The following is a 21,585-nucleotide window of genomic DNA, read 5'->3' as shown; positions in this document are numbered from 1 at the left end:
TTTTCTCTGCTCCAAAACATCTTACCCTTCCACTTACTCACATCCCTGTCTCTCACTTCTCCCTCATTCTCCCTCTCCCTCTCCCCTCCCTCTTCCCCACCCCCTCCCTCACTCAGTCCCTCCCCCTCCCTCAGTCCCTCCCTCCCCCTCAGTCCCTCCCTTTCACTCCCTCCCTCCCTCTCACTCAGTCCCTCCCTCCCTCCCTCTCTCCCTCTCTCTCTCTCCTCCCTCCCTCGCTACTGGCTGCCGCTGCCGCCGCTCCTCGTCGTCGTTCGCTGCCGCCGCCGCTGCCGCTGCCACCCGCCGCCGCCGCTGCCACCCGCCACCCGCTGCCGCCGCTGCCACCCGACACCACCGCCGCCATGTTTTGTTTTTTTTTTACGCTGGCTAAGACCGACGTCCTTGCCCGCACATGCGCAGTAGAGCGCAGCTCTACTGCGCATTTGCGGGCCGTCGGTCATGGCCCATTTATAAGGTAGATTGTCTAGCAAATACTCATTGACCATACGGTTGTATGGCATTTTTATAGAATTCTTGAAGAGTTTTTTCAAACCAAAACTTGGGATAATTGTACACCTCTACTAGGATGCATAGCCCGAGTGCTTAAAAGAAAGTGTAGCCACCGGAACAGCATTTGGGCATGTGCCAAGAGAGCTCTTGTATCTATGAAGTTGGGAAAGAAGAAATGAGTGCTCCTCAGTCTTACTCCTATCTGTCCTAACCATTCAGCTACCACTGCCTCTCTCTGGGGGTTGCTCTCACTTCTGATTCTCAAGCTGCTGTCTGACCACAACTTTCCACTAATCAGCTGGAAACAGGGCCACTACAGGAGTATTTGGCGCCCTAGCTGAATCTTCGGTCCTATGCCACCTGCCCCCAACTTACGTATTGGTGGCAGCTCCAGTACAGTTCTCCCTTCGTTGACAGTATTGACTTTCTCCTTGTGGGCCTCATTTGCCACCCCCAAAGTTTTGACGCTCTAGGCGACTGCCTAGTTTGCCTAATGGAGGAACCGGCCCTGGCCCTCCATTGCATACAAGAAATATTTAACATTTTGTTTCCCAGAATAGACTATATTTTATTTAGGCAGGCAAAATACATTGGAGCTAACCGTTGTGGCCAGGACGTGCAGACCTCAAAAAGTAAATTTTTATTTTTGTCTAGTGTTTCTAGGACAATATATAGATAAAGGTAAATAAAATAGAGAGCAGAAGACGAGTTCTGTTGGCTTGGAGTACAGCAAAACACTATATTTAAAGCCTCGCTCTCCCTTTCCTTGTTCCCATTACAAGAAATAATATTAATCATTAGTGTGTAACACATACCAGATGTATGCAGCACTGTACAGAGACACAGAATGGACAGCCCTACTCCTGGGAGCTTATAATTTAGTTAAGACGCACAACAGTGAAAAAATAAGAGGCTTTGAGTTAAGATGTCAAGGTCATGGCTGAAAAGAATTAAATTATGCGTAGGAGTAAACTGAGAATATCAAATTAGTATCATGAAATATGATGCTGGGGGAGGGGATCAATAAATATTTAAAGGAGAATTCTGATTATGTAGGTTACTAGTCAGCCTTTTCTTATTTAGTGTAAATAGGCGTAAAATATCTCTACCCCAGTTCTGTGTAAGGAACTGAGAAATAGACTCCCAGATTGGTGAACCTGCTGTATGACCACAGGAAGAATTAAGATTCAAGCATTAAACACATAGGAGGCATTAAATTGTAACAGTGAGGCCATGATTGGCAGGAACTAAGCCAGGTGGGTTATAGGTAGTTAGGTTCATATGGGGCCCTGAGCAGCTGTCAGGCTTTTCACCATAATGACTTTAATGCTAGTGCTCCCTCAGCATACCTGAGAATGTGGTAAAGCTAGCAACAGTGAAACCAACCGACCAATTGATACCGTTGTACTCATACATCTTATTTAATTTATTTATTTACAGTTTCTTGTATTCCACTTCTTCCTAAGACATTTAGACAATCATAAACATCACAAACAATACAATATAAAACATAATAAAACTCTGCAAAAATCACTTTAGTACTAAGCTAATTACAAGATTAAAACTTTCCGTTATAATCTTAACTTAAAGATTATGCCTCTTCAATCGCCAGATCTTTACCAGTTTTGTATTTGTTCCTGCATCTCTCTCACTTTTACTGGTAGCCCGTTCCATGACGAAACCACAGTATGTGAAAATGCTCTAGACTTCGTGCACTCATACCTATAAGCACCGAGGGAGTGTGTAGCAAACACGTTCCTTCTGAACGCAGACACCTTACTGGTGGATATCAACTGATTCTGTCTCTTAACGTTCACACGTTCACGTTCATGTTCTGGCTCTCCTTTTTACTGGTAACCAATGTAAAAGGTCCTTTAATGCTGGAGCGTTATGTTCCCTTCGTGGCAGGCCCTTAAGTTGGCGAGCGGTAGTTTGTTGAGCTAACTGTGTGAGTTTATCAGGAAGGCCCACATATAAAGAACTGCAATAATCAATGTGACTCAAAATGAATGACTGCATAGCCATATGAAAACAATCCGATGGTAATAAAGTCTTTAATAGCCTCACCAATTTCAACTTATAAAATGCTACTTTGGCTATATGGCAAATCTATGCTTCATTGTAAACTGGGAATCCAAGTTCACTCCCAGGCTCTTTACTTCTGTTAGGATAGGGATAGGACTCCCCTCAAAATATCTGTTGAGGCTGAACCATAGCTAAGGGACACTTACTAACCCATAATCTTGGGTTTTTTTTTAAACATAGGTGATTTTGTGTCGACCAAACCTTCATTAGTGACAGGGAATTCTGCAGACATATCTCGGGCATTGCCTCAGCACCCTGACAAGGAATAAAAAGCTGAATATCGTCGGCATAGATAAAATATGGAAAAGTTCAGTGTCTGTAAAATGGCTCCCAGGAGGCTAAAATATATATGAAATAAAGCTGACGACAACACAGAGCCCTGTGGTACTCCCCAATTCAACACATGCCATGCTGACCACCGTTCTCCCTGCTACCTCCTATTTATTATGCAAGAAAGAGTGAAACCAACTAAATGTTGCACGCAGTTCCTCCATCTCCTTGCTTGTACACCTGAGGGGTTATTCTGGCCAAGTGACCCTGCTGACTTGTACACCAGTGGTTGTAGAGTCACACTTTTTTCCCATAGTTCCTGGGCTCCGTTTTTAGTTTATTCTTGTGGTTCATGAAATCTTCTGGCAGTGGAGTTGCCATTGATATATTTGTTCTCGTCTATCACAGAGAGTGAAGTTAATCCAGCACATCCCACTGGAGAACATTTGCCTGGAGACAGACTCCCCTTCTCTTGGGCCAAACCTGCAGGTACCGTACAGCTAGGAAGCCTGATTCTGTTATAAAACTCTTAGTATTTACACATTTTAACAAGTTGAATACTTGAAGAGGTATTTGTTAAGGGCATCTGAGCCTACTGAAGTATGACAGTTCTATTCAGCATAATACAGTTTTTTTTTTTCTCTTGTAACTATTTTTTTTTTCAGCTAAGGGGTAAATTGCCAGCTGTATAAAGTTTAAAAAAAATGTATATAATTGGCACATTTAGAATAAAGTAATTTGTTATATATGTAACAGTCAGACTAAATTTCCAAGTTTATAAATAAAGTAGCACTGTTGCTGTTAGTCCACATGGATCTGAAGGAAAAAGGGTCAACAAGATTTAGACAATGCCCCTAGCCTTCCAGAGCTGTGGGAGATATCGTGTAATTACCTGTTGCTGCAAAATTGACAAATTGCCACAGAATCAACATACCTGAAGGTTTTTCAACTTTTTTGAAGAAAGCTCTCTCTCAGCTTTCTCTGTGCCTGCCTCAGCCCCTCTCCTCCTAAACAGTCTGCAGGAAAACCAGTAGATGAGGGGGTTGGAGGCTGAGGCTGTATCTGATGTCAGAAGAGGCACTCAACTCCCTAATGCAGCCCCTTTCTATCTGTTGTTCCCCCACTGTTCTCCTGTTATGAAGGGAACAGGAGGGGAGGAGTGAAGATGGAGGGTACAGAGAAAGCAGGCAGAATATTTGATCACTAAAAGATCTCTTAAATTTAAATCAAAGATGATTTTGTTTAGGACTGCTTAGTTAGTGAGCTGGGCAGTGGTGGTGCTGGTTGGATGTGGAACTGGTGCAGGAGAGGCAACTCGGGCAAATGCTAGCTGCAGTTTCCACCCCCTTAAAGACGCAGGTGGTCTCGGTGACATTAAAATTGACACTGGCCTATGGTCCCCTGCACCTTCAAGAAGGTGAACTTGGACTCCCTTCTTTACTGGAGCCAGCACCTCTCCTCTTTATTTGCAGCTGCATAGTTCACTAATGAGCTGCTTATACAGCTTGGCTGCGGAACAAACTGAAGAGGTGCTGGCACCATAGACAAAAGAGCAGTTACATTAGAAGTGATGACCAGTGTCAGGGTTGCTGGGATCTGAGTACACCACCCCAGGAGCTATGCAGGACTGCAAGGCAAGACACTGGGTTAGACAGGAGTCAGTATTCTGCCTAGCCAACTCACTCTCCCGAAAGATGAGCCCTTGGGTTTTGGGAGCTGGCAGGTCTTTGCTGTGGCGACTCACCATTGCCTCGTCCAGCCTTGTTCCAGCCCGCCCAGACTCACCATCTTTATACATTATGGTGAGTCGGGCAGGCTGGATGAGGCAAGTCTGGATGAGGCAAGGCTGGTGACGGGGTTGAGCAGACTGGAACTTGAGGACTGGATACTGGAGCTGGACACAGAACAAGGACTGGGGCAAAGTACAGACAGAGACAGGGCCAGGATACTGGGCATGAACTGGGGCTGGGGTAAGGCAAGGCAGGGGACAGGATACTAGGCTGAGCAGGGCACAACCGGACAAGCACTAGGAAGGACAACACTGAACAGAAAACATAGAGGTCTGAAGGCAGTGAGGCTGGAGGCCCAGAAGCGCCTAGGTAAAGAAAGGCCTGAACAGGCCACAAGGCAGGATACAAGACTAGAGCAGGCCTGGAGGCCTCAAGGCAAGGTACAAGGCCAGAATGGCCAGGTCAGAGAGCCAAGGGTGACTCCATGAAGAGGCAAGGTGATTCTGACAAGGCTGGATTACATAGGGCTGAGACTTAGGCGTGGCGAGAGCAGCAAGGCGGAGCTTAGCAAGGATAGTGGTGAGGCTCGCTAAAGGCCTCTGCAGGTGAGGAGGAGTCATAACAGGCAGGACCAGGGCATGGAGAGGCTGCATGGCAGGTGAAACTGTGACAACCAGGGCATAAAAATAGGGTAGTGTTTCCAAACTGTTGCGAGTGTGATCGCCTGCAGGTACTATGGCTCATACCTGTGGCTCCACATAAGCTTGATGAACAGCAGGAGATGGAGATAACTTGGACTCAGCAGCATATCCATGGGTTAACTGTAAAGGTTTTTGGGGGTTTTGTGTGTGTTTATGTACAATTTCACAGATGTCAATATTCAGCTGGCCTTGTCTAGGTAAAATTATCCAGACAACGTTGGGGGTAACTTTTTCTATATATTCAGCCTGAAACTATGTTGGCTGAATAGCTGATCTAATGGCACCCAAGAAAGTTGTTGAGTAACTTTAGGACTGTCATTTATCCAGACGGTTATTCAGAGAACTTTTTCGGGGTAACGCTGTCCTGACAACGTGAAACAGTGCCCCGGGAACGCACCAGTGCCTTTTTCGTGTGGGTAAACTTTGTTCAGGGAATAATTTGTCTGAATAAAATGTAGCTAGGGAGCAGGGGGAAAAATGGATCTGCCTGGCTATCTCCAAAGGTTAGCCGGACAAACTTTGAATATTGACTCTCAGTCCAGTTTTTCCAAGTGAGCCAAATTCTTTAAAAGAACTTTCCACATGAAAGTGAAAAACCTGTTAGATATGTTACCTGTTGAAGATTTTGTGAGCTTTTGTATTTATCTTTTTTTTACTTGTAAGAAATAGAAGAGGTTTGCTTAAAGCTATTGGTGGGGGAGAGGGACAGTGAGAAAGGGGACTTGGACACTGGGCTGGGAGGAGAACAGTACTTGGATTGTGAGGGAAGAGGGGAGCGAGTGTGGGGATTCAGAGATGGGGGGGGGGGGAGAGCTGGGACTTGGGGAAGGGTGCGGAGAATGGGAACATGGAGACAGAGCAGGGATTGGGCGAGCAGGATCTCAGTGATTGGCTGGGGGGTATGAGTAGGTGGTACAAGTTGGAGCTGCGGAGGAGTCAATCTGTTAAAAAAAAAAAAGAGGCCCATAAGTGGTTAAAGCAGCCTTAGATCAGGCACAAAAGGAATGCTGGCCACGAGTAAGAAATGGGACAGCTGGACCTGGGTTGGCAGGATGGAGGGGGAGAGGACATGCCAAGAGGGGAGGTGGGGGAAATAGGGCAAGAATGCTTGGGGGGAAGAGAATGGATGGAGGGAAAAGTGGCGGATAATGTTGGGAGTGGGGATGAAGGGGAAGGGGGCACCATTAATAATATTTGTCCCAGAGTGAAATAACAGCAAGACAACCTGCTGCTAATGAGGAGGGCATTGTTAGCTACCTAAGCTTATATAATCCGAACGACAACCAGGCCTTTCTCAAGAAAATAAAATAGGGATGGGGCACTATTTCAATTCAAAACAAAAATGAGATTTCACAGTTAAGTTTGTAACATTTATTCTATTTATTTAGAAGTTTTTATATACCGATGAACGCTGGGAACATCTCATCGGTTCACATTAAACAAAAGTCAGCAAAACAAGCGCTTTACAGTGAAACAATGAACGTGTGGCAATACAGATATAAAACATGTGTCTTAGCTTGATAAATTGATGAGTTTTTTTTACTTGGTACGTTTTTTATTTGTATATATTTTAAATATTTAAAAACAAACAATATGAAGGATTTTTATTTTATTTTATTTATTTATTTTAAAACTTTTTTATACCGGTATTAGTGGGTACATCATACTGGTTCACATCCGAACCAAAAGTAGAAAGTACAAAAAACAGGGACTGGGGGTGGGGGTGGGGCAGAAGAGAGAGAAAAGGCCGAAAGAGAGCACACAAAACTACAGTAAATATATAAATAACAGTATTTTCAACACAAAACTGTCTTTTTTTTTTTTTTTTTTTGCATAATGAAAAGTGTGAATCTTTATGCAAAATTAAGTAAATTTGCAGCAGAGTTTAGAAAAAATCTCCCGCAGGAAACCAGAGATGTGCTCTTTACTGGACTAACTTATTGTGGTTGTGGTTAGCTCCGCTCTCCTCAGCAGCTCTTTACAGAAGGAACTAACGTACAAGTTCATTCCAGGATGTAGTATAATGCTGGGATTTGTTTTCACAGAAGAGTTGTACAATAAAAAACTGAGTTGAGGGATGGGGTGATGTGTTTGGAGTGGGATGAGAAAACTGAGGGAGACAAACAGCGGTCTTTACAGTGGCAGATGATGGGTGAGAAACCCCATCACAAATCCCTTCTGTTGATTTCAAACAGGCCAATGTAATACCATGCACTGGCTGCAGGCATTAATTTTGGACCCAAAAAGTGTACAGAAAAGCGGAAAATACTGCTTTTCTGTACTTCCTCAGACTTAATATCGTGGCGACGAACTACAAAATTATAATTTCCGGAAAAAAATTTTTTTTAAAAAGTGTGCCGGCAGTCAGGTTAGGAAAAGGGACGCTCTAAAATTTAGCATTCGTTTCCCTAACTGGCAGACAGCCACCTCTCCCGGGCGCCCGCTGCCGAGGAGGCACTAGGGGCGTGCCATTTCCCCTCGTGCCTCCTTTTTACCGCACAGGCTCATTTCCATTTTGCATTGGGCGTTAAGGGGGCGGGTGCTCAATTATGAGCGCTCCTTAAACGCTCGCCGGTATAGCATTGGCCTGAAAGTGTTTGGTCTTCCTGATTTCGAATGTCTTAATGTTTCTTGAGTAGTTTTGAAGTTCCCTCTTACTGATCTGATTTTAAGATCAGGATATTAAGAGGACCCTTCAAAATGACCCATGGGCGTAAGGTATTCGAAAGTCAGGTGAAACTTAGGGGGCTGCTGAACTAAAATGGGAGAAAGCCCTTTAGCACAAAGGGCCCCTTAATGGGGATAATGGTTTTCTCATCCATAACCTGCAGCTGTAAATTCTGCTTCTCTCCCTCAGCAATCACAATATTGTTCCCCAATTCTTTAACTGTACAACGCTGTGATTTAATTTATGTATTTCTATCATATATATATATATTTATTGAATCTTGTTCAAAATGGATTACAAAACAATTCAGGGGATATAACGCAATTATAATATTTAAGCTGGGCTATTACATACATTATTTCAATACATTTTATTAAATAGTACAATAATTTGTACAGAACTTAAATGAGAACTAAACATCACTGTTGTACTGCAACCCGTAATTTATTGTGTAAAATCTAGGACTGGCTTCTAAAGTTCCAGAACTCAGGATTCTTTCTCTCTCTTCTCCCATATCACTTTGTCCATTATTGGGACCTCCCACGTTCTGATAAACCATGTCAAGGCTGGAGCTTGTTTGTTTCCTGTTCCAAGCTGCCAGCAATAACTTAATGAGAATCTTGTTACAGATCTGTAATCATGTTTAACCTCTTAGTTTGCTGGCCGTAACACTCACCACTGTATTTTCCTCTTGCCACGCAATCAAGGCAAGTTTGCTGCTGCCACTCACCATGCAGCTACTTCTGCTTCCTTGCTGCCGATTTCCTTAGGGCTGCACCAGTTGCTGGTCGCTTAGCCATGTGGTTCTATGGTATCAGTAGCAACTCCCTCCCCGTCCCCCACCAACCCACTGTATCTGAACTGAGCTCACTCTGATCATGTATGTGGAAAGGTGAGTAATTATATCCAGATCTACCCACTAAACAGAGCCACAGCCAAGCAATTTGGCACCTATGGCCAAGTGTAAAGACACTCTCTCACCCTGTACACAACTCCATGAGCTGGGAGACTCCGGGTTGGTTTGTTTTTTCTTTCTAATTTGAACTGTGATACCATTGTTCATGTTCGATAAGCAGACACAAGTGTGACCCTTAGGTCTATATGGATGTAATCCTTCACTTCCACCAGAACTGAGCCTTAACCTTTACCCAAACTGATAATTAATCTCTTCTTTGTTTAAGCAGTAACAGCTAAAAAAGGAGTCTGTGCCTTTAAGCCACAATGATGGCATCCGCCTCAACCCACAAATTAGAAACAGAAATATGCAAACAAAAACTGAGATCATATATAATAGGTATATAATAGATATATATAGGTATATAATAGGGGGACGGACGGACGGGGGGACTGTGTAAAGCAGGCCCTATGCAGCCCACCACCAGAGAAACAGAAAATGCATTTCCTCTTCTACTGTGCACATGCCCAAAGCTGACATATTCCATTCACTAAACTGAGAATAGAATGCTTTTATCATCTTTTTATTTATTTATTTATTTATTTATTTAAGGTTTTTCTATACCGGCATTCATGATAAGATCATATCATGCCGGTTTACATATAACAGGGGGTGCAAAAACTGTTCTTTTAACAAGTGCAACGGAAGCAAAAGTTACAATAAAACAAGGTTGTAGAACTGGGAGAGGAAGGAAATAAGGATAGTAGCGTAAAAATTTACAAAGAAAAATCTTTGCTGTCTGGACATGTAATTTTTCTAGTCGCTCATTATTTGTTCCTGCTTTTCTTGTTGGTCTCCTTTTTCAAGGTCTTCTGTCCATTTCCCATTTCTTCTATCTCCTCCTTTCTTCTCCAGTTCCTACCCTAAATCTGACACTGATCCCTTCCCATCATCTCATGTCTCCATTTTGTCTTCTGCCTCACTATAAAAACTCAGCAATATTTCATGTCCCCCTTCCTCACTTCATTGCTCCTCTCAACCCAAATACTATCGCCCAATCAATTTGGATTCCGCAAAGCAGCAAGCACGGAAACACTATTGCTCTCTCTTACAGACTTCCTCCTAGCCGGCATCGATAAAGGTCACGCATACCTTCTAATTCTCCTAGACTTCTCGGCGGCATTCGATACGGTTAACCATCACATCCTACTAAACCAACTGGCAAACATTGGAGTTTCAGGCACTGCACGGACCTGGTTCAAAACCTTCTTGGAGAACAGAGGATACAAGGTTAAAATCCACAATAAAGAATCTCAATACCATCTGTCTTCACAAGGGGTGCCACAGGGTTCCTCCCTTTCTCCAACCCTTTTTAATATTTACCTTCTCCCACTCTGCCACCTTCTTACTAAACTAAAATTAAAACACTTCCTATTCGCAGATGACGTGCAGATCGTTATCCCCATAAATAAATCCATTACAAACACATTAGAATTCTGGGAGAGCTGCCTAACGGAGATCAAACACCTCCTCAACAGTCTGAACCTGATTCTCAACGCTTCAAAAACAGAATTCCTCATCATAGCCCACGACAACAACAAGATCACCACAAATCCACCAGCCAACCTGCAAACCACAAACGTAAGAGATCTAGGAGTTATCCTCGACAACCGCCTAACCCTAAAACCATTCATTAACCAAACGACCAAGGACTGTTTTTACAAATTATACACCCTCAAAAAAATCAGACCGCTCTTCCATTCCCGCGACTTCAGAACAATTTTACAATCAATTATATTTTCCAAGCTGGACTATTGTAATTCCATTCTACTAGGCCTTCCAGCTTCTCATACAAAACCGCTACAAATGGTGCAGAACACAGCTGCCAGAATTCTGACCAACTCTAGGAGAATCGACCACATAACCCCGATCCTGATAGCCCTTCACTGGCTACCTATTCAATACAGAATAATGTATAAGTCCATAACTTCCATCTTCAAAGTCATCCATCATATCGCACCATTAAATCTACAAATCCCCCTGGAAAAACACTCCACAGTCAGACCATCCAGGAATTGCTATAAAGAAACATTACAGGTTCCACACGCCAAAGCCTTCAAACACAAATCACTTGAAGACAGAGCACCATCAACAGCAGGACCACGCCTATGGAACTCTATCCCAGTAGAGCTGCGCCAGGAAACATGCTTACTAACTTTTAGAAAAAGACTAAAAACCTGGCTTTTCAGAGAAGCCTTTCCGATCTTAGATTAACCCATGTTAATATTATCCCTTAATTACTTTTTCAGAGTTCGCATCATCTCATAACTCCACTATAAAGTCCTAATCATCCACCACCTACTCCAGACCAGGACTGCTCTCAGTCTGGGTCTTTAAGTTACATATTTTGTAAAGATCCATTGTAAATGCATTTCTATTAATTGTTATACTCTCTTCTTCTTCTTCTTCCCACTCTCCCAGTTGTATAATTCCTTGTTCATTGTAACTGTATTTTCTGCACCAGTTAGTTGTTCCAGTTCTATGTTTTAATGCACAAACTGTTCAATGTAAACCGGTTTGATGTGACCCCTGGTCGTGAAAGCCGGTATAGAAAATAGCTAAATAAATAAATAAATAAACCCTCCATCTCTTCCTTGTTGCACTGATCCCTTGTCCTTTCCCTCACTAGCTGCCTCCATTCTTGCTCTCTGGAAACCTTCCTCTCCCAAATCACCCTCCACATCCTAACACCTTCTATCCATCCGTCTCTTCCTTCCATCCTGCCCTCCATCTTCTACTCACCTCTCACCTTGCATCCTCCTCTTCCTCACCCAATCTTTCCCCCTCACCTTCAAACTTTCTCCTCGCACTCCATCTTTTCCCACACTTTTACCTTTCAACACCCAACATCTTCCACTCCCCATCTTCACTTTCTAATCCTTCTATGCTCTATCCTTCCAACTCTCCCCTTAACCTACATCCTTCACTCTCACCTTGGCGATAAGGTATCTACAGCTCCGCCACCAAAAAAAAACATTTTCACTATTTTTTCATCTGTTGTTGTGACTTCAAATGCATTTTCACTGTAGCGCAGAGCCAGTTACTGCATTCAACAGGTTGGTTGTCAGATATACCATTACCTGAATCAACTTGAACCGGTCTCATGAATTTTTCCAAAGGATGGGAGGTTGCGGTCTGTTAAGCAAATATTTGCAGATTACTGCTCTGCCTTCCTATTGTTTCTTTCCTCACAAACAGCAGCCACTGCATATGGCTAGTAAACTGCTGGTGTGGGCTCCTCTCCATCTGCCACAATGAGCCACAGAACGTTTTTGTACTTCATGAATGCTGCATATTTCACTAGATCAGTTTAGAATTTTTTTTTTCTCTTTCTAGGAAAGAAATGTCCCAGAGAACATCAGGATTTCTTGCCAGTACATTGCTAGCGTGAAAGGATTATCACCACAAACAGTTTGTGACGTGACAGCAAACAATGCCTTGAGGCTGTTTCCAAGAGTTTCTCAGAAGCTGAAGGAATGATATTACTAGACTGAAGGCAACCTTCCTTGGTGCTCTCTTTTGCCCCACGTGTGCAGGGATGGGAAGGACATCCTTGGAGTCTCTTACATCAAATGATCGGGGAGGGGGAGTGTCCTTGAGGCATGAAGCCCTTTCACACATCTTGGAGGAGGGGCTGACATCTGAGCTTGGAACCCCTTTGAAGATCTTTTTGGGGTGGGGGGAGATCAAGAGAGGTTGTCAGGCTGCAGGGGCCCTCTCTTCCACAGGGGAGAAAGAAGAAGCTTTGGAGCAGGGACACTGGCAGATGCATGAGCCTGCCAATGCCCTCGGAAAATTAACTCTCTTTTACTGAGATGGCAGTAAGAGGGAGGCCTAGATGGTTATGGCGGCGATGACCAAGTGGTAAGCTCAGCTCCTACTTACTGGAATCGAGAAGAGTGGGCCGATGAGAGCTGATTTTCTTGCGTGGTTCACAGATTTTTAAAAAAGACATAGCTGCGGTGCGGTAGGAAATTCAGTCAATGGTGGGAGAGGTTGGCCACGAAGTTTCAAAATTAGGGCAGAGAGTGCTGGACGTTAAGCAGATGAGCAGGCAGAGGAGATGATGCAGCAGAAAAAGAGCTGCAGCAGTTGGCTCAGGGTCAACGGGAGCTATTAAATAAAATGGAAGACCTCGAAAATCGCTCCCGGAGGGGAAATATCTGCATTAGGGGAGTGCCCAGATTGTGAGAGATCTCTGGGGGCTCCTCCTGCTATGTGACTCTCCCGATGCAGAGCCGCCAGAGGTGGTGGTGGACTGGGCACATAGAGCTCTTGGAAAATCACCATGAAATGAGCCAAGAGACATTACTGCATGCCTCCATCATTTCTTCATGAAAGATAATATATTGCAAAAAGCCAGACGTATGGGTAACATCACATGGAAAAACAAGCCTATACAAGTTTGCCATAACATAATACTACGGCCATCATGCTGCAGCCGCTCACCAAATCACTGCAAGCTGACTTTATTAACACAGATAATATTTGTTGTGATGACTTAGCATGGCCAGTCACTGTAAGAGTGGGGGGAGGGGGAGAGGAGGAGGGACAAAATACAAAATGGAAAACCAGCCATGGAAGTGTGCAAAATGGTGATTTGTGTTAAGTTTCTTTCTGTACTGCACCCTGTGATTAATAAAAATTTAATTGAAAAAGAAAAAAGGGTAGACAACACGATGGATTGATTGATATTGGTTAACTGGGAAGGACCACATAATCATAGAAAAAAATTGTATGTATGGCATATAGCAGACATTAGTTTAAAGTGTGCAGATTCTCATAGATGAGGCAACTGCTGTGAGGAACACTACTTCCCATGTCACAACTGCGAAAATCCTTCAGCACTAAACCAAAAAGATGACCCCATGGTTGAAAAAGGACAACATTCACGTCACAGGGAGGGGGAGGTAGTTGTACAGAGGGCTAACTGTGGCACAAGCCTTTTGCAAAGCCAGATATTAGTGGATGAGTAGAGATGGATTGAGTGTGTACTTAAACGTGATCATCACTAAGATGTCGAGATATACTTTCATCAACGGTGTGGTAGGCCTGCGTCAAAGAGGGTAAGCAAGTACATTAGCAAGTGCTGGGCTCACAAGAAAATATGTCAAAGGTTTTCTTTTGGTACCATTTGGAATATCTGATCCATGGGAAGGTATTACACTCTCTGGTGGATTGCATTCTGGCTGGAACAGAAATGTTCTCAATCACTTCAGACAAGGAGAAATGAGCAAGTACTGAGCATTCAACATCCAAATCACTGGAGTGAGGTGCGGAAGTATTCTTCCATTATGAATTAACAATGTAGGGGGTGTCTCCCTCCCATACTCTATGGAATATAGTACTTTATCTTCGTTCTCCCTCTCTTTTTTTCCTACTCCCAGTTAAGGCATCCTTGTTATAATGTTGAGTGGTTGGTTTATAGTTACTGTTTAGTTCGATGTAAACCGAGTTGATTTGATTTGTATCAAGAAAGTCGGTATATAAAAGCCTTTAATAAATAAATAAATAAAATATATAGGAGCACGGTTGGAAAGTTGTACGAGATATGCAACTATGGCTTTCCAGGTCATGCTTAAGCTATAAGAAGTAGGGATGCATGGTCATGCAGCAGCATTCACACTTCAGTAGTGGTGGAAAAATGTCCATGAGGCTTGGCCCCCAGTGAAGGAGGACATCACCCTAAGCCAGTCTGAGATTGGTTTGTTCTTCTTTCTACTCAGCAATCTAGTTATCTGTTCTGTATCGATGCAAACAGGTTAAACGGCAGCCGATTCCCTAAAATGAATAGTTCATCGCTTACTGATTATCGTAAGGATCACTTGCACGGTCAGAACGCTCTGCTGCGGTGATTCATCAGCGTGTTGGATATTCCTGGAAGATAGGAGGCTTATAGGAGAGGCCAGTTTCTGGTTGTAGACTCCTCAATCTTGAACACTTCCTTGCAGAGAGGCTACGATCCTGCACCTCCTTGTTTCCTGACATAAAACATAGCAACCTGGTTGGCTGTTTGAATTAAGATGCTCTTCCCTCGAAGAAGATGTGTAAACTCTGACAGAGTGTATCTGATCAGCCCTAATTTAGCAGATTGATCCCACAGTGGCTCCATTTGTGAGTCCTGGGATCGAATGATCCTGTGTGAGCACCTCTTCCCTTATTGAGGAGGTGTCCATTGCTAGCAAGAACTGATGAGGAAGAGCATGAGGTAGTGCCCTGTCCTAAATTATGAGGATTTTACCTCTAGAAAAAACTCACCTTGGAAACCTGTACCAATCCCATTGAGAATAGAGATTTTTGTGTAGATAACGGAGATAAAGGCAAATAATGGGACCATATAGGCACTGCCATATGTCTGGATGTAATGAGAATTGCTCTGGCTGTTGTACACTGGGAGGTCAGTACTTTGTGTATGAGCGATAATACCATGTATGCTTGATTCTTTGTCAGAAACATTCTCTCCTGCAGTGAGTCTATCCATGGTTTAATGGATTTCATTCTCTGAGCAAGTACTAGATCTGACTTTTGTAAAATGACCAGAAAAGTCCAAATTTTGAAGAAGACGAGACATCATGTGCTGGGAAAAACAACGCTCATTCTCTAGAGTTCGTAGTGATTAGCCAATCATCCAGGGACGGGAAAGAACTCTAATCTCCTGGCGACAGAGGAGCGCAGCAACCACTGTAAGGCATTAGGTAAAGACTCACAGAACTGCCGATAAGGCAAATTGGGAGAACCCTTTACTGGCACTGGGAGGAATGTATCTCGAAGCGAATGTAATGGTAATGTGAAGGATGGATGGGTATATGAACATTTACATCAATCAGCTCGAGAGAGTATATCCATTCCTAATTTTGGATGTAAGAGAAAAGGAGATTCAGAAAATTCATTTTGAATTCCTAATGAAGCATATGTTTGTTCAAGGGCCTCAGATCCAGAAATGGGCCTCCATCCTCATGATTTATTGAGAATTAGGAAATATGGGGAATAGAAATCTTGTCTATGCTGGGACGCAGAGACTCATTTTCTTATATAAGAACATAAGAAATGCCATACTGTGTCAGACCAAGGGTCCATCAAGTCCAGCATTTTGTGTCTAGCAATGGCCAATCCAAGTCACAAATACTTGGCAAGTACCCAAACCTTAGATAAATCACAAGCCACTATTGTTTATTAATTACTGTAATAGCAGTTTATGGATTTAACTTATCCAAACCTTTTTTTAAACTCAGCTACACTAACTGCTGAAACCACATCCCCTGGCAATGAATTCCAGAGCTTAAATATGTACTGAGTGAAAACGAATTTTCTTCGATTTATTTTTAAATGAGCTACTTGCTAACTTCATGGAGTGCCCCCTAGTCCTTCTACTATCTGAGAGAGTAAATAACTGATTTAAATTAACCTGTTCAAGTCCTTTCATGATTCTATAGATCTCTATCATATCCCCCCTCAGTTGTCTCTTCTTCAACCTGAACAGCTCTAACTTCCTTAGCCTTTCCTCATAGGGCAGCTGTTCCATTCCCCCTCTCATTTTGGTCGCCCTTCTCTGCACTTTCTCCAGTGCAACTATATCCTTTTTGAGATGCAGTGACCAGAACTGTACACAGTATTCAAGGTGCGGTCTCACCATGGAGCAATACAGAGTCATTATGACATTTTCTGTTTTATTCACCATTCCCTAAAAATTAGTTTTTGGGAACTTTCCAGGTTCTTATGGCCTGGATTGGCCACTGTTGGAGTCAGGATGCTGGGCTTGATGGACCCTTGGTCTGACCAACTATGGCATGTTCTTATTGAAGCTGTATTTCCCAGTGAATGTAAAAATTATATTAGTTTCTTACACAACCTTTATTTATTTATTTAAAAACTTTTATATACCGACGTTCATAGACATATCACATTGGTTTACAGGTAACAGGGGAGTAATATTTGAACTGAGAGGGAAAGATAAAGTTACATGTAACAGGGATATAGATGAACTTGTGAGAGTAGGAGAAAATAAAGGGTCAAGTGACCTAGGAGAGGATTTTTCAAGAGAGAGAACAATAACTATATTACAATTGCTTGTAGATTTTGGGGGGAGGAGGAGACAGAAGGGGAATGTGACCTGGCGGAGGGAGATAATTAAGCGTAGGCTTGTTCAGCCTGTTCTTTAACTTTTTTTTTTAAGGCAGCAGTGCAGTGTTCCTGATAGAGTTCCATAATGTTGGTCCCGCTAAGGATCGTGCACGTTTTTTGGTGGATATGAGTTGGGAGAGATTGTGAGCGGGAGTGGCTAAGGATCCTTTGTAAGCGGTTCTGGAGGGTCTATTGGAGGTGTGGTATTGGAGGGAGTCATTAAGCCAATGAATGTTTTGGTTGTGCAAGGTTTTGTGGATAATTGTAAGGCTCTTATGGAGGATTCTGGATGGGATCGGGAGCCAATGGAGGTCTTTGAGGATCGGAGTGATGTGGTCTGATCTGCGTAAGTTAGTTAGAATTCTCGCTGCCGCATTTTGCAGCGTTTGGAAATTATATACAGGTAAGTGCACGCAGTGATAAATTTCATTTATTGGTCACTTGTAAAAATGGACACACATTGATGAATGACTGATGATTAGAACCATTAACACCAGGAGGGTCATTTAAAAGTCCCCCACTATTCATAAGGGTACATGAAGCAGTGTTCTATGTGCTTATACCTGTGCTAAAATTATGATGGTCATTCACAAACTTTTTTTTTTTATATTTGAGATCTTTATTACATATCAGCATTTTCTATGAAGAACGCATTGGTGTGCCATGCGTTTTCCTCGTTGCGCCATGCATTGAGCACGTCCCTTGCCGTGCATCAAGCACATCTTATCAGTGCGCAATGTGATGCCGACTTACATTTCCTCAACATGGGCTTCTGTTTAACTCATTTCCCGGTGAGGCGGGCAACGCTGCACTGCTTGAAGAGGATTCACTGCTGATTCTGAGAGACTTATGCAATTTCTCTATGTGTGGTGCCCTGGAGTGTTGAGAAGGCAGCTAGGTCCACATCCATATCTGCAGCCAGCAGGGATAACATTCATGCTGTGAGGGACTTCATCTTACTACAGATATCTTTTGGCATTTTGAAGAGACACAGCTTTTTTTTGTACCACTGTGAAAAGGGTTTTTATGGGTGCTGCAGAGCAGCAAGGCAACTAAAAGTGAAGAGACTGAAGAAAAAGAAACAAAATTTTAAAGGATTCTGGAAAAAACATCTTGAGATACTGAGTATACATCTGGGCTGTGGTCGACAAAAACAGACTGAGGAGGCTCGCGAGGCAACTCCCGCACATGCTCAGTAGAGCCCAAAGTTCTACTAGCTTGGAGAGACAAGTTCATTCAGTGTCATCACCCACAGATCATGGCTAATTCAGGCTGCTTAAAAATGGTGATGTGTAAAATGGTTAAATATAGACTAAAGAAAATTCTGATCCTTTAGTATCCAATTGTGTTTTGATTACATGACCCCTGTGACTTAATTGGGATTTTATACTGTGCTGTTTTTTTTCATGAGAGCTTTTTGTTTTTAAACTTCCACAGGGGGTGGATGTACATTTTTTGGGTTGATGAACATTGCATACAGAAGTGATGAACAACTCCGGTACTCAGGAACCACAAACAAGTCTGGTTTTCAGGATATCCACAATGAATATGCATGCAAATGATTTGCATGCACGGCCTTGTGGAAGTTCTCAAAAGCAGGCAGGTTTGTTGCTCTTGAAGACAGGAGCTGGCTACCTTATGATATAAGTATTTGAATTGTGTGTGGAGTTATTTTCCAATACATCTTTTTTTTTTTTGGGCAGGGGAGTTGAAAATGTTGCACTTGTATATATTTATACAAATCTGCCAGGAGTATCCAAAAGCTTTCCCCAAATTTTGAAAAACTAATTACTTTTCCCTTGAATAAAAAAGTTGATCAGATCTGCTTAAACCTACTTCTTGCCATCTCTTAAAAATTGCCAACTGAATACCTGGGAGAAATGTCTTGTTATGCCTTATTTTTTTGATTACTTCAAATCACCTTCAAGTTTGTCTTACAGGATAATTAATAGATGGGTTTGCCATAATTTTGAGTTCCCTTATCCTTTTTAGGGCAGTGCTTCCCAACCCTCTCCTAGAGGCACACCCAATCAGTCTGGTCTTCGCTTCAGGATGTAATCGAATATTTTCCCCTGGAATTGTTTCAGTTCTTTATTTGGCATCGCTATTGAGCTTGAAAAAATAAAAACATATCCTGGGGAGAACCTTTAATTTTTTATGTTACTTTCCAAATGAATGGAAGGCTTCAGCATAACGTAGGAAATGTTGGCAGAGCAGGACAATTTGGCCCAGTCAGTCTGCACATTCATCCCTGCTTATACTTCTCGAGTTAAGGATATCTGCTTGCAGATCGCGCCTTATTCTTTACATCCGTAGCTGGGGATTGGGACCAAGTCAGCCTGCTAGCCAATCTTCCAGTTCCCTCTCCCCAAGTATATCTAAGAATATTCAAAGGTTCTACTGTTGCTCCAAGCTGACTGACTCTGCAACCTTTCTCTGCAAGCTCAAAGTAGCTATACTGTTGTTCCACGCAAGTCTGCTCCGTCAATTTCCCCTTTTTGGTCTTCTACCATTCAGGGCAGATTACCATTCAATTTTTTTTTTTTACCTAAATCAGCACTGAGGCACTCCACCCTATTTCTTTTACTCTCTCTCTCTCTCTCTCTCCCCCGCCAGAATGTGATTAAACTGATTTGGCTATGTTGAGGGGGTCAAAGTTGCCCTGCTTCCTGCTAGAGGTTCCTCGGGTTCTGAATGGTGGAGGAGATCCACCTCAGACGAGTATGTCCCTGTACATCTGGTGTTGGCCACCATGGGTTCAGTGGTCACCTGTGTCTTTTTCTGTGACGTCTGTTTTTGTGTATTTACTCAGTGTGCTTACTCCCTTTTCCTCTGTGTTTTCTGAGTTCTTTGATCATACTGCAGCATTTCCCAAAGGCCAGTGTCCTGTCAACCATGCATGCCACTCTTGCATGCATGCATTCCCTGTGCATTGCCCTGAGAGACGGAGAAATGCCCCCTATTTAAGATGTATTCGTATCTGCTGCATACTTGCTTGTACGTGAGAGAGTTCCAGAGTGACTGTCCATTTTTTTTTTCTCTTTCAGTCTCACCTGGACATACTCGTGCTGTGCCTCTAGGGAGCAGCAAGAAGAGAAGGTGATTCCCTGGTGATAGACACAGAACCTTGCCCCCATGTAACAAAATGCAACCCCTATTTTCTCTTTTTTGGGGGGAAGGAAAGGGACTGGCAGTTTTCCTCCTGCTCCTTTAGACTCAGAATGTGGGCTGTGATCTTGTACCATAAGCTTTCATTCCCAACTAGCAGAGGATTTTTTTTTTCCCAATTCACTGCAGCAACAGTCTGTAGCTGGGGGCAATGCACCAGGGTTCCTTTCGAAAGTTTGGAGTCATGGGTCCTAAATCCAGTCACTCAGTGTCACTATTGCACAATGACTGGGATTTCCTCCCTGCAGGCGCCAAGGATAAATACCCAGCTAGCAGCACACTCTCAAAGCGTCTGACAACTGTGCACCGAGCTGCATGCCCGCACAAGCGAGTCTGGACAGAGTGCTCAAAAAATAAGCTCTGTCCAATAAGCATATACTACAGGTGCCCAATATGCTGTCCAGAACGGCACCCACCTAAGCACCCACCCGGGTGCGTAAGCGTGAACCAAAGTAGAGCACCGTTTTGCGGTAGACTTGTGCGTAGAAAAACACGTGAACGCCGCTGCGGCCTACCATGCAGCAGCTGACCAAAGCCTAAGAGTGGGGCCTAGCCAAAAGGCTGCTGAACCCACCAAGCTGTCACGACTCCAAAAGCTCCCTAGAGGAGGGAATGGATGTTGTATCGGTGCACCGAGGCTCGGAGATCAGAAGGGGAAGGGAATCCCTCACTCCTTTTGTTTTTTTTTTTTAATTTACTCTTTACCTGAGCTCAGCCCGTCTGGCCGAGCATAGAGTTGGTCTCCAGCTGCGGGGGGAGAGGGCAAAGGCCTTCACTACTGCGCTCAACTTCCTGCACCCGCTAGCCTCTGAGCTGTTTTGCTCTCTACAACTGAGTCTACACTGGAAAACCAGCTACCAGACTGAGGCATTCTACTGAGGGAGGGATCCACAGACATCACTTCAGGAAAACGCAACTGAGGGAGGGATCATAAGGGATCAAAGCAAGAGAGTGGGGCGGATTAATTTCCTTCTTCTTTCTCCTTTTAAAATTTTTTTAAGCAATCCCCAGTAGGGATATGCACGTCCAACATCTGCTGGAGACGGAGAATACTGGCAGAGGGGTATACCGTATTTTTCGCTCCATAAGACGCACCTGACCATAAGACGCACCTAGGATTCAGAGCGGGAAAATAAAAAAAATTAAAAAATGGTGTGCTCTGTTCCCGGGCGTCTGTGCGTCTTATGGAGCAAATTAGGGGAGGGCATAAAATGTGTTTTTTTGTCCCCCATTCCCCATCCCAACCCTTTTAAATATAATTAACTACAACCCCCACCTTCCTGATTCACCCCCCCCGCTGGTGGTCCAGCGGGGGTCCGGGAGCGATCTCCTGCACACGGGCTGTCGGCTGCACTCCTACCATGTGACAGGGGCCAA

General features: G+C 43.5%; 1 protein-coding gene across 4 annotated transcripts in view; it reads left to right on the top strand.

The window, feature by feature from the left end:
• Positions 1–21,286, top strand: part of LOC115086842 (putative deoxyribonuclease tatdn3-A) — a 38,413-nt gene extending 17,127 nt beyond the window's left edge. The window contains exons 9-10 of one of the 4 annotated variants that reach the window (XM_029593230.1): positions 3,274–3,354; positions 20,088–21,286. In XM_029593230.1, the coding sequence (XP_029449090.1) occupies positions 3,274–3,354; positions 20,088–20,120 (114 nt within the window). In that variant the 3' untranslated portion in view covers positions 20,121–21,286. Of the gene's footprint in view, positions 1–3,273; positions 3,355–12,255; positions 13,947–20,087 lie in introns of those variants that run through there. The other 3 variants (XM_029593228.1, XM_029593227.1, XM_029593229.1) reach the window with 3 other exon arrangements.
• Positions 21,287–21,585: the final 299 nt, after the last annotated feature.

Source organism: Rhinatrema bivittatum, chromosome 3 (assembly GCF_901001135.1).
Source record: "Rhinatrema bivittatum chromosome 3, aRhiBiv1.1, whole genome shotgun sequence".
Classification (NCBI taxonomy): domain Eukaryota; kingdom Metazoa; phylum Chordata; class Amphibia; order Gymnophiona; family Rhinatrematidae; genus Rhinatrema; species Rhinatrema bivittatum.
The sequence above is the reverse complement of the archived record's forward strand: the minus strand, read 5'-3'. Positions and strand labels throughout refer to the sequence as shown.